Source organism: Schistocerca americana, chromosome X (assembly GCF_021461395.2).
Source record: "Schistocerca americana isolate TAMUIC-IGC-003095 chromosome X, iqSchAmer2.1, whole genome shotgun sequence".
Taxonomy (NCBI): Eukaryota; Metazoa; Arthropoda; class Insecta; order Orthoptera; family Acrididae; genus Schistocerca; species Schistocerca americana.
The window spans coordinates 549140624-549153369 of NC_060130.1; the positions used below are offsets into that span (position 1 = coordinate 549140624).

Consider the following 12746-nt stretch of genomic DNA (forward strand, 5'->3'; position numbering starts at 1 on the left):
TATGATTCCACTGTTGCAACAATTTACTGAGTGGAACCATTGTAAACAGGGACACCACATCAAAACTAACTAATATGTCCTCCAGTTGTATCACTATGCCATTTAATGTACTGATAAAATGTGCCGAATTTTTTAAATATGAATCTGATCGGCTCACATATGGTCATAATAATGTTGTCAAGAACTTGACAATTGAATAGGTGAGTGAACCAATAGCACTCACTATAGGCATTAGAGGAACATGTTCTTTGTGCACCTTTGGCAATCCATAAAGTCTTGGTGCTAGGGTAACTGAATCGAACAGACGTTTTTGAATGCTTCTTTATCCACTGCATAACACTTCTAAGAACATTGTCAGTGGGGTCTTTACTTAGTTTCATATATGTTTGCAGATCTAATAAGTCATTAATCTTACTATAATAGTTGGTCACATTCAAAACAACCATTGCATTTTCCTTGTCAGTGGAGAGAGTGATGACACTGTCTTCCTCATTCAGGTGTTTTATGGCATTTCTCTCACCCACAGTTAAATTACCTTTTATAGGCTTTGTGTGAGACAGTACTCTTACAGCTCCTTTATGAATTTCTTCAGCCATAACCTTGACGATGTGGTTGATGTTTGGTTTGTGTGGCACTCAACTGTGCAGTCATCAATGCCTGTACAAAGACCCAATTTTTTACACAGTTTAATTTTTCTCAAGCCAATCTACCCACTGTCACAAATGATGATAATGAAATGATCAGGACAACACAAACACCCAGTCCCCAGGCAGAGAAAATCCCCAACCCGGCCAGGAATCGAACCCGGCACCCCGTGATCCAGAGGCAGAAAGGCTAGCCACTAGACCACGAGCTGTGGATAGCCGTAACCTGGTCCACACTATTAATGCCTGCTTCTACACTGGCTATTATTACTTCCATGGGCACAACTCACAGGCTAATGGCAAAATACCCACTCTTGGCGAACACAGATCTCTCATAGTCAGATAACAAACTTCCTGATAAGTTGATAACCATGCAGGAAGTGCCTTATTATGCTGCAGATAATCAAATTTCTTCATCTGTCTATTAGACATTGTCAACATACTCTTCCTAATAGTATTGTGCAATGGTCTGTCAGTTCTATCCCAGTCACCACTACACAATTTATTGCTGATAGTAATATGAAGAGACATTAACTTACAGTCTGTGCTTGCCAGGTTCCAATGGATCTGTTGAATTTGCTGTCATAGTAAAGCCTCTTCTGTCCATTTGAAAATCCTCTGTGCCTTTGCCGAGTTGTATAGTAGATTAATTCTCAAAAACTTTGGAAGAACACTGACTGCTCTGCAGCGAGACAGGAATGTGAAGGAACACAAAAGCTGCACTCTCTTCTTCTGGAGACCAGAATTGGAACATCACACCTACACGGAAGATACAAGATCACCTAAAACTGGCCAACAATGCTTGATAACCACTGGGAAAAGCTGTAATTTGTAGGATTCTGTGTATTTGTTGGGAGGTGGATGTGGATACTACTAAAAGAACTGTCAAAAAAGACTTGAAGAGCACAAGGGCAATTGCAGAAGGGGAGATTGACAGATCAGCTGTTGCATAACATGACTTACAGCTAGGAGACCATCACATTCATTTTGATAGGACTCAAGTACTAGCAGCTACAAGTGGATACCATGAAAGGCTATACAGAGAGGCCATAGATATTGTAAAATGCCCCAGGAATTTCAAATAGGAAGGAGGACGACATTAAATTGAATGATATTTGGATTTCGGTGCTGAAGAAGATGTGGTCCATTCTTGCACTACGGGATGATAGCAACAACGAACGATGCCAGTCAACAAGGGCCAATTGCACTTGCGTATTCAAAATATGTGATGTCATGCCACTGTGCAGAAGCAGAATTTTGCTGTAGTCAGTAGTGAGGTTCGAATCAGACATTCAACAGAGCTATGATCCTCCTTGAAAATATCCTCAGCAGGTGAGAATGAAACGTCAGGTTTTAAGATGAAATCCATTCAACCATGGTGTAACAGCCCAGAACATTTTATTAAGTGTGACATTTCCGGCTGTGGAAGTTTACATTTTACTAAAAGCATCTATGTGAGAAATTGTTGCTGCTGCTCCGTTACTTAAATTGAAAGTACAGTGTCTCGGTGGTGGAAAACTGGAAGAAATGTTGAAATGCTGTGTAGCATGTCCTTGCCGGCCAAATGAAAGTTTCTTTTTCATACATATTGTAAAAATGGACGTATGTGGATGTATGTGTGTTCGTTCCACATCTCCTCCTAAACCACTGGACGGATTTCAACCAACTTTTCACACATATCACTTACTGTCTGGAAATCATCATTGTGGGGGCAAGAACCACCTACCTATCAACAGAGTGGGGGTAGGGGTGAAAAAGCAGTGTAACCAATAACACGCAAATACCAATACTTTAGTCATCCCGTATTTGAGAATGAGAGCACTTAGAGACTTGCACCAAACCTTACACATAATTTCAAACCTTTAAGAACCTTTTTCACACTGACTACCCCAACAGAATGATAAAGGAAAAAAAATTATCATCAACATTTTCACTGTTCATGCAGTAAAACAGCAGCATGAAGGGTGACATTTTAATTTCCTAGCTCTTTACTGTTAACTGTATTCATGACACATATACGACTCATAGTTCAGGACATATGACATCATGAACACAGATGCATGAAAACTGCCTCATCATGCAAGACATTTAAATCTATTACTTCATCGCTACTAACTCTATTTACAACACTTTTCACTGACAGTAGCCACATATGCCACTGGAATGTATCTGCAACATTATGTCATTGTACAGCACATAGTTCAGAAGAGCATAAACATTGAGCAGCATGAAAATGATACTACAGAGCTAGAGATACAGGTGAAATATGTGTACAAATACAAGTAAAATATGTTAAATACATGTGAAATATATTTGACATGTGTGTACATGACCAAAGCCTCAGGTAAAAATTTCATTGAAACTGCAGGAATGATTTCAGTCAAATTTTGTACACATATTAGTTACATTGTGGAAAGAAATACTGTTGGTGTAAAAACCACCAGCCTCCCATTGGTGTGAGTGTGATAATGTGGAGAGAGAAGGGGATGGAGGAGCTCAACAGGCGAAGGATAGGCCTTGTCTCTGTTTATAATAGTAGCTGCCATATTATTTATAATTGCTCCTGCATCTTACTATTAAGGCTGTTCCTTACAGGGATCAGCTGAAATTAGGTTGGAAGATAATATTATAAATAGAGAGGAGGGTTGTCCTTTAAGTAAAATGTGAAATCATGTTTCATTCATAATTATGATATTAAAAAAAGAAAAGTCTTTGACTTGACCAACAGAGGCACGTACTCCGCAGCAACTCATTGTTTCTGCCAACTTTCACCACTGGGGATCTATACCTTAAAATTACATTACGGCAAGAATATTACCACTAAATATGCTGGGAAAGTTTATGTAGCCATGTTTGTTCATGCGATTTAAATAGTAAACTGTTGTGTGATGCACAACATATCTCTTTTATCATCTACTGCTGGAGTTGGCTGAACATTTCCATGATGCTTGTGCACTTTCCACACAAACATGTGATGACTCATCGGTTGGTTAATGAAGCGATAGTGTCTACAGACACTGGTTATTTAATATTGGCTGCTGTTATGACTGCACATGAGATTGGATTCCTTCCAGTTTACATTGGTCAAGCTGCCTGAAGATGGTATAATGGAACATGGAAACTGGTTGCATACATTAATTAAATGGAAAAGAGACAGCTGCATGTTGTTTAATTTTTATTTTATGTTCATAAGGAGGCTGTCCTCTCTGCTCACATGGTCATTAAAGAGTTCAGGAGTGATGTTCTAAGAAATTTGAGGAAGGATATGGGGAGACTGTCCACAGACGTGTCATACAAACAGTTGGGTTAGTATATTCACTCGAAGGGGACTACCATGAAGGTGATGGTGCAAAATAAGATCTAGGTAAGCTGTAATAATTTTAACTAATATATTTCAAGAACGTTTGGACACCACATTGTAACAAAGCATGTCATTCACAATGAATTAGCTGATGAGATATCAAAAAGTCCGCAAGGCTATTTGTAGATGACGTTGTAAACAGGGAAGTTGCAAATGTAGCAAATTATAGCCAAATGCAGGAATCAGTGCATAATGCAAGGGTGGATAATTGACTAACAATACAGTGTGTCCTAGGAGGAATAGTCAATATTCAGGAATATGACATGAATGATAATTTGAAGCAAAAAAATTCATATGGCTATATGCCCTATTCCAAATGGTTTCCGAGATAGAACAGATTTAATTTACATTGATATTTCTTGTATTATTGTGTACATTGCCAGGTTTACACATGTTCAACAGTTAGTAAACATTCAGCATATATATTATAATCAGCTGAAAAATACATATTTTCAACACATTCACATTCATATTAGAGTTCACAGTAACAGGCAGCTCCAAAAGCTGGGATTACACAACCATCTGCCTATATTCATTTAGTCCACAATGTATTTTCAGGTACCATGTTGATGAAGTTCTGCCTGACAGCAATGACCATGGGTATGCTGTCCCCAAAGAGTGTGTTTTAAGTGTTATCCTCCTTACCATAGTCATAAATAGTATAACATCCACAATCAGAAGCCATGTGCAATGCTCCTTATTTGTGGACAGTTCTAACCCTGCTGCAGCAACTCATTAGTTGCAACTCTCAGTTAGAAGATTTGAGGAGTGGGCTGCAAAGATAGGTTATAAATTTTTTTGGATAAGTATATGTATTTTTAATTGTTCTTGATGTGTTTTTAATTTCTCAAACTTGCAAATTATGCACACCATCTCATGTTTTACAGATTCACTTAGGTTTCTGGGCCTCATATTTGAATCAAAACTGTTGTGGCTAACATAGCTAATATTCCTCAAATTCCCCATCATACCAAGCTATGGATTGCCCTACTATGGAATAAATTAGCTCAAATCATCTATGATGAATCAGTCCATTTGGGATCTGTTTGAAACATGAACTAGAGACAAGTACTGATCCAAACCCAATGTTGGAACCAACTGTCTCTTAGGTTACTGAAGAGGCCCAGTGTAATTTTAGTTCTGGTGAGGTACAGAAGAGACTGCATTTCTGCAAATGTTTTTAATGCAGTGTTTTATGATATTTTAAATGAACACTACAACTCTCTGCCTGTGTTCCCAGAGGGGTCCAAGCAGGAGGACTGTTGCCTGTTTTGTGGCTTTCCCTGACTTTGTCCTCAAGATTCAGTACCTAAGAACTTTATTGTAAGTAATGCAGAATTACATGTGATCTTGAAGACACTGGAGCAGATTAAATGTACAAGGTGTATTCAAAAAGTAACCAAAATTTTGAAATGTTGCATGTTGTGTTAGCCCAGTGCAGTTTTTATTTATTTGTGTGTGTATATACACAAAACAGGTCCGAACGCTGTTGCAGAGGCAACGGAAAAAGCATGCGAAGTTCAGAAGAATGCGAAATCCCAAAGATTGGCTAAAATTTACAGACGCGCGAAATTTGGCACGGACTTCAATGCGAGATGCCTTTAATAGGTTCCACAATGAAACATTGTCTCGAAATTTGGTAGAAAATCCAAAGAAATTCTGGTCGTATGTAAAGTACACAAGCGGCAAGACGCAGTCAATACCTTCGTTGCGCAGTGCCGACTGTGCCGCTAAAGCGGAGTTATTGAACACAGTTTTCTGAAATTCCTTCACCAGGGAAGAGGAATGGAATATTCCAGCATTTGAATCACGAACAGGTGCTAGCATGAGTTTCTTAGAAGTAGATACCTTAGGGATTGTGAAGCAACTCAAATCGCTTGATACGGGCAAATCCTCAGGTCCAGATTGTATACTGATTAGGTTCCTTTCAGATTACGCTGACACAATAGCTCCCTACTTAGCAATCATATACAACCACTCACTCACCGATAGATCTGTACCTACAGATTGGAAAATTGCGCAGGTCGCACCAGTGTTTAAGAAGGGTAGTAGGAGTAATCCATCAAACTACAGACCTATATCATTGACGTTGGCTTGCAGTAGGGTTTTGGAGCATATATTGCATTCGAACATTATGAATCACCTCGAAGGGAATGATCTATTGATACGTAATCAGCATGGTTTCAGAAAACATTGTTCTTGTGCAATGCAGCTAGCTCTTTATTCGCACGAAGTAAAGGCCGCTATTGATAGGGGATCTCAAGTTGATTCCGTATTTCTAGATTTCCGGGAAGCTTTTGACACCGTTCCTCACAAGCGACTTCTAATCAAGCTGCGGGCCTATGGGGTATCGTCTGAGTTGTGCGACTGGATTCGTGATTTCCTATCAGGAAGGTCACAGTTCATAGTAATAGACGGCAAATCATCGAGTAAAATTGAAGTGATATCAGGTGTTCCCCAGGGAAGCATCCTGGGACCTCTGCTGTTCCTGATCTATATAAATGACCTGGGTGACAATCTGAGCAGTTCACTTAGGTTGTTCGCAGATGATGCTGTAATTTACCATCTAGTAAGGTCATCCGAAGACCAGTATAAGTTGCAAAGTGATTTACAAAAGATTGCTGTATGGTGTGACAGGTGGCAGTTGATGCTAAATAACGAAAAGTGTGAGGTGATCCACATGACTTCCAAAAGAAATCCATTGGAATTCGATTACTCGATAAATAGTACAATTCTCAAGGCTGTCAATTCAGCTAAGTACCTGGGTGTTAAAATTACGAACAACTTCAGTTGGAAAGACCACATAGATAATATTGTGGGGAAGGCGAGCCAAAGATTGCATTTCATTGGCAGGACACTTAGAAGATGCAACAAGTCCACTAAAGCACACAGCTTACACTACACTCGTTCATCCTCTGTTAGAATATTGCTGCGCAGTGTGGGATCCTTACCAGGTGGGATTGATGGAGGACATCTAAAGGGTGCAAAAAATGGCAGCTTGTTTTGCATTATCACGTAATAGGGGAGAGAGTGTGGCAGATATGATATGCGAATTGGGATGGAAGTCATTAAAGCAAAGACGTTTTTCGTCGCGGCGAGATCTACTTATGAAATTTCAGTCGCCAACTTTCTCTTCCGAATGTGAAAATATTTTGTTGAGCCCAACCTACATAGGTAGGAATGATCATCAAAATAAAATAAGAGAAATCAGAGCTCGAACAGAAAGGTTTAGTTGTTCGTTTTTCCCGCCCGCTGTTCGGGAGTGGAATGGTAGAGAGATAGTATGATTGTGGTTCGATGAACCCTCTGCCAAGCACTTAAATGTGAACTGCAGAGTAATCATGTAGATGTAGATGTATATATGTGTGTGTGTGGGTGTGTGTGTGTGTGTGTGTGTGTGTGTGTGTGTGTGTAGAGAGAGAGAGAGAGAGAGAGAGAGAGAGAGAGAGAGAGAGAGAGAGAGAGAGAGATCTATATATATACAGACAAAGCAAGAAACAAAAACAGTACTGCATCTGAAATCAAGTCCACAGAAAATAACTGTAACAGAAATGGTGACATCATTGGTCACCAGATTTGATGATTACTGCCTCACAGTAGCAGCAAAAATGGTACCCATTAATGAACAACTACATACAGATGCATTAAATTTACTTCAGCAGACACTGCATGTACAACCAACAGACATTAATGTCAAAACTAAAACCTCTCAGGAAATGTCAAAATTAATCAAGTGCCAAATTGTTAGTAATTCTGCTAACTATGAAGGTATTTCATGTAGAGTATTATCATGTTGTGCTGACTTGGAAAGATTACCATGATATTTGTGATCCGTCAATGGCACATGGCATATTTACTCAAAGACTTAAATATGCTGGAGTGACACCTCTGTAAGTTTTCATGAATAATTGGCCATACTGGAAGCTATACAAGATATCAGAAGTGAAGTTCTGACAAAGCTAAACAAGAAGAAACACCCTGTTGGTAGTTTGTGACACAAGTTAACAATTGGACAGATGGTAATATACTGATCCACTGTGTGGTGGTTGGAGGAAATCATAGGCAATGGTGGGGGAGCTGACTTCATACAAGAAAATTAAACAGCTTCTAACTGTCATTGCATAATTTGGCATGACCGTGTGCAAGTAGGGTATTTCCAGATGTAAGTTGGTTTACCCAAGTGGTAGCAGGAGCATGCATGTGTAATTCATGCCTGTGGAAACCCAGCTTATCTATATATATATATATAAAAGAAAGTCGTATTAGTTACACTATTTATAACTCAAGAACGGCTGGACCGATTTGGCTGAAAATTGGTGGAGCTCAGAACCAGGAGACGGAAAGAGGATACTTTTTATCCCACTCAGTCACTATAAAACATGGTATAACAAAAACGCATCTGGCATGAAATAACAAAACGCACATGTCAGCTAAACATCACTATACAACATGGTATAACAAAAACGCATCTGACATGGAATAACAGCAGTTGATTCTTCTGGAATAGCAGCTACATTGTTAGAAGGATACCGTACGGCTCATTCAGAATTAAAATTACCGTTAAATCTTCAAGCTATTGAAGAACCAACATGTAATATTACAAAAAGCTCAGCAATAGCTGAAGTTTTATCAACATCCAAGATCATCATCTTGGACGAATGCACAATGGTGCATAAACGTGCATTAGGGGCACTTAGCCAAACATTGAAACATCTATACAATGACTTGAGATCTTTTGGAGGAGCAACTATTTTACTGTCTGGCGATTTCCGCCAAACACTGCCAGTATTTCCAAGATCGACAGCTGCAGACGAAATAAATGCTTGCCTCAAATCATCGAATCTATGGCGCTATCTGAAGAAACTTCAGCTGACAACAAATCTGAGAGTTGCATTGAATAATGATACATCTGCTGAAGATTTCTCTGAGCAATTGCTGACTATTGGTAATGGTCGAGTAACTGTCGAAGAATCGAGTAGATTACTTCATTTCCTCATAATTTCTGCAACTTTGTCTCATCAAAAGATGAACTTATCAACAAAGTATTCGCAAACATCATTAATACTTACAAAAGTAATGAATGGTTGAGTGAGTGAGCAATTTTAGCTGCTAAGAATAAAGATGTAGATGACCTAAACTACATAATTCAGAATGAGATCATTGGTAAAATGCATTCATTCAAATCTATTGACTGTGTAACAAATGAAGATGAAGCCATCAACTATCCAATTGAATTTTTAAACTCCTTGGATGTGCCTGGCTTACCACCGCACAATTCACACCTAAAAGTTGGCTCCATAGTAATCATGCTTCGAAACATAAACCAACCAAAACTGTGCAACAGTACATGTTTGGTGGTAAGTAAATTGATGAACAATGTTATTTACGTGACGATACTCAAAAGGAAAATTTGAAGGTGAAGAGGTTCTCATTCCAAGGATCGCAATGATCCCAACCGATATGCCATTTGAGTTTAAAAGACTTTAATTTCTGATCCGTCTTGCATTCACCATGACCATTAACAAATCACAACGCCAATCCTTGAAAGTTTGTGGTTTAAATCTGGAATATCCATGTGTTTCACATGGTCAGTTATATGTGGCATGTTGACAGGTCGGAAGACCATTTGCATTGTTTGTTCTTGCGCCTGATAATAAAACAAAAAATTTCATGCATCACAAGGTACTTAATTGAAGAGTGGAAGCTATCCACCAAAAAATATAAAGAATCATTAAAATACTTAATTTTTTATTTGTATTTCCAATAAAAAATTGAACTTAACATCCAAAATCTGATTATTTATTAGCTTTAAGGTGGAACAGAGTTCACCGGATCAGCTAGTTTGATATATAGTCTGTTTTCAGCTGTCAAAAGTAACACTTGTGTTTTGGTAGTATCAGTGATTACTTATTTTGAATGAAAAATTGATCATAGAATTGTATAAATTTTTCCTAAAATAAAATAGAGTGCACAGAGTTTTAAGAAAGTCAAATATCACTTGTGGTGAACCTGTTACACAAAATTTGTTCCGAAATTGTTGAATTTCAGACAAAAGTAGTACCGAATTAAGCTGATCAAGAGTCACTAGATGAAGTCAGCAGTGTTTCAGATGCTGAGAGAGGGAAAAAAAAATAAAAAATAAAATAAAAAAATCTCAGTAATTGCTGTCAGATGTTAAGGTTGTGCTTAAATAAATGCTCTGATTTCTGATGAAACAGTTAATGACTTTTGTATCACAATAATGCACCTGCTCATACTTTATTGTTGGTTCATTAATTTTTGCTCAACAACAATACTTTAACAATGTCCCAGTGTTCATAGTCACCAGGCATAACTCCAGGTGACTTTTTTCTGTTCCCAAAAATAAATAAAACCTCAAAGATCTTTGTTTTACAAGTATAGATGAGATTAAAAATGCATTACTCTAGCTAAAAGATAGCTGACACATCAAGTTCCAGGAGTGTTTCAGGGATCTGAAGAAGTGGTGGCATAAATGTATAATATCTAATGGGGGACTAGTTTGAAGGGATAACACTGATGTAGACAAGAAAACACAAATCTTTCCAAAAAAACAAACATTCCAATTTTTATTATCACTCAGTCTTTTGGATTGCAAAGTTGCACAAAGGCTGTTGAAGCAGATGTCATTCTGTAGGGTTCCAAGACCCATGGGAATTAATGGAAACAAATTAGTACATGTAGCAAGCAAGGGGGCATGTAGTTATAATGAGATGGATCAGTGTGCTACCCCCTACATCCTGCCTTAGGAGGCACAGAATTGTGTGAAGCTCGAGAGAAGAACAGCAAGAAGTGATAAATAATAAGCTGTGGCTTGGAAAGTCAGCAATACAGCAGAGTCATACCTCCTCCCTCACAGTTGAATTGTGGTTACCTGCATTTGCCTATTATACAGGACACTGTCCTAAGATGCTTGACCTCATGCTCCAACAAGAGGACCCTCCAGTGTACAATGCTTGTGGGGTACAGATCATAGTGTGTTAACTTTTGGTTGACAATGGTCTGTACTTAGACAAGATAGCAGAGGCTAGTTTACATGTGGATCTGCCCTGTTTTTCAGAAGCTAGTGAGATGAATGTGATAAAAATTCTAAGATGGTTAAGAAGCCATGCTTAAAATGACATTAGAGAGGAAATTTAGAAGGGTGGTGGGTTGATTTGTGTCTTTTCTTTTCAAGTGGTCAGTTAGCCATACATACTCATGGTATTATTTTATCCTCCTTCTTGTATTACCTGTGTTTTACAATTTTTTTAGAGCATTTGGCTAAAATGTGCAATATTTTACATGGTGTGATAAAATGTGTGGGTGGATGAGAGTGAAATTTGGAGAGAGCGAGCATAGCTTTCAGCAAGATTGAATTTTATACTTTTCAAATATTTGAGGCAATTTAAGCACACTTGTTTTAATTATTTCAACAAGGGCACTGATATAGCCACAGCAGAACCCCTTGAAACTACACAAATACCCCCTCGCAAGGCACACAGATCGACATACCAGAGGTAACTGCTCTTCCTCATTGGAAATTATCAGTTAAGGCTTTTTTTGTATTTAAAGGGAAATGAACTAGTAAAGAATCATATTTGGAAAATAACTAAAATTTAAGACAAGTGTGGACTGAACATGCTGGATCTGTAAACAACTGAAAATTTAGATGATACTCAGAATATATATTTGAAATGTATTGTTGATGTCTTTGCACCAAATCACCAGATGAAACCAAGATTTTACATTATATAATTTCATTTTTTTTTTCTTTTCCTTAATGCCGCACTTAGTCATTAGTTAGCAGATAGGAACGGTAAATTGCAAAGCTTTCAGATAAAGTTCATCCTCATAACACGATTCCTCTCTCTCTCTCTCTCTCTCTCTCTCTCTCTCTCTCTCTCTCTCTCTCTCTCTTTTCTTGCTTCTCAGCATTTGTTCAGTTTCGCAAGCTATAGTCTTCACTGCCTAATGACTAGTTTAAGCAGTACTGGAATGCTTTTAAGCTCAATTAATGCAGTTCCTTTTGCTATAAGAAAGTAATTGTTGGAATTGAAGTAAGTGAAAATGGAAAGCTACTTCAGTTAAATGACTCTTGTGAAATGAAATTATGTGAATGTAGCTGGATGCTGCTCAGAACTTTTCAAATTAGGTGAAAATAATTTTTACCATGCATCATCCACTTCCATTCCCCAGCCCAAAAAAGTCATAAATGTATTTGGTTTTCCATGGCATCAGTCCTAGGCATCTCTAGGCATCTTAGAAGGAAATTCTAATGCTGATACCATTCACAGCATAAAAAATTTGTACAGAATTACTTGATTGTATATTATACTAGTATTACTACGCTTTTTTTTATTTGTTATCTATGGTGATTGCCATGTCGGTGACTTGAGCCTTTCATATCTGAATTATTAGACTGTAAATCATTAATATTATAATTTTAAGATTACAATGCTGTTGTAAGAATACAATCTATGAAATAAATTTGAAAATGAATTTTCAGGTCTGGATGGAAATTGGTGTAATCAGTTTTGCCATCTTACCATCATTTTTGTTCATACTGGGTGGAAGAATAACAAGAATTATTTGCATCACATTACTTATGACTTTTTCTGTGAGCTACTATGGAACTTATAGATTCCTTCGGATGGTAAATTTATGCAAAATTAATAATGAAATGGTAAATCTTTGGTAGTTGTGTAGTATTATGAATTTGTGAGTGACTTCCCTTTTTGTGC

The 12746-nt window shown here is 37.8% G+C and overlaps 1 protein-coding gene across 2 annotated transcripts in view; it reads left to right on the forward strand.

Moving 5' to 3' along the window:
• The window catches only part of LOC124555225, a 143172-nt gene that overhangs the window by 87472 nt on the left and 42954 nt on the right, over nucleotides 1–12746 (forward strand). For both annotated transcript variants that reach the window (XM_047129080.1, XM_047129079.1), the window contains one exon: nucleotides 12512–12658. In XM_047129080.1, the coding sequence (XP_046985036.1) occupies nucleotides 12512–12658 (147 nt within the window). The remainder of the gene's footprint in view (nucleotides 1–12511; nucleotides 12659–12746) is intronic.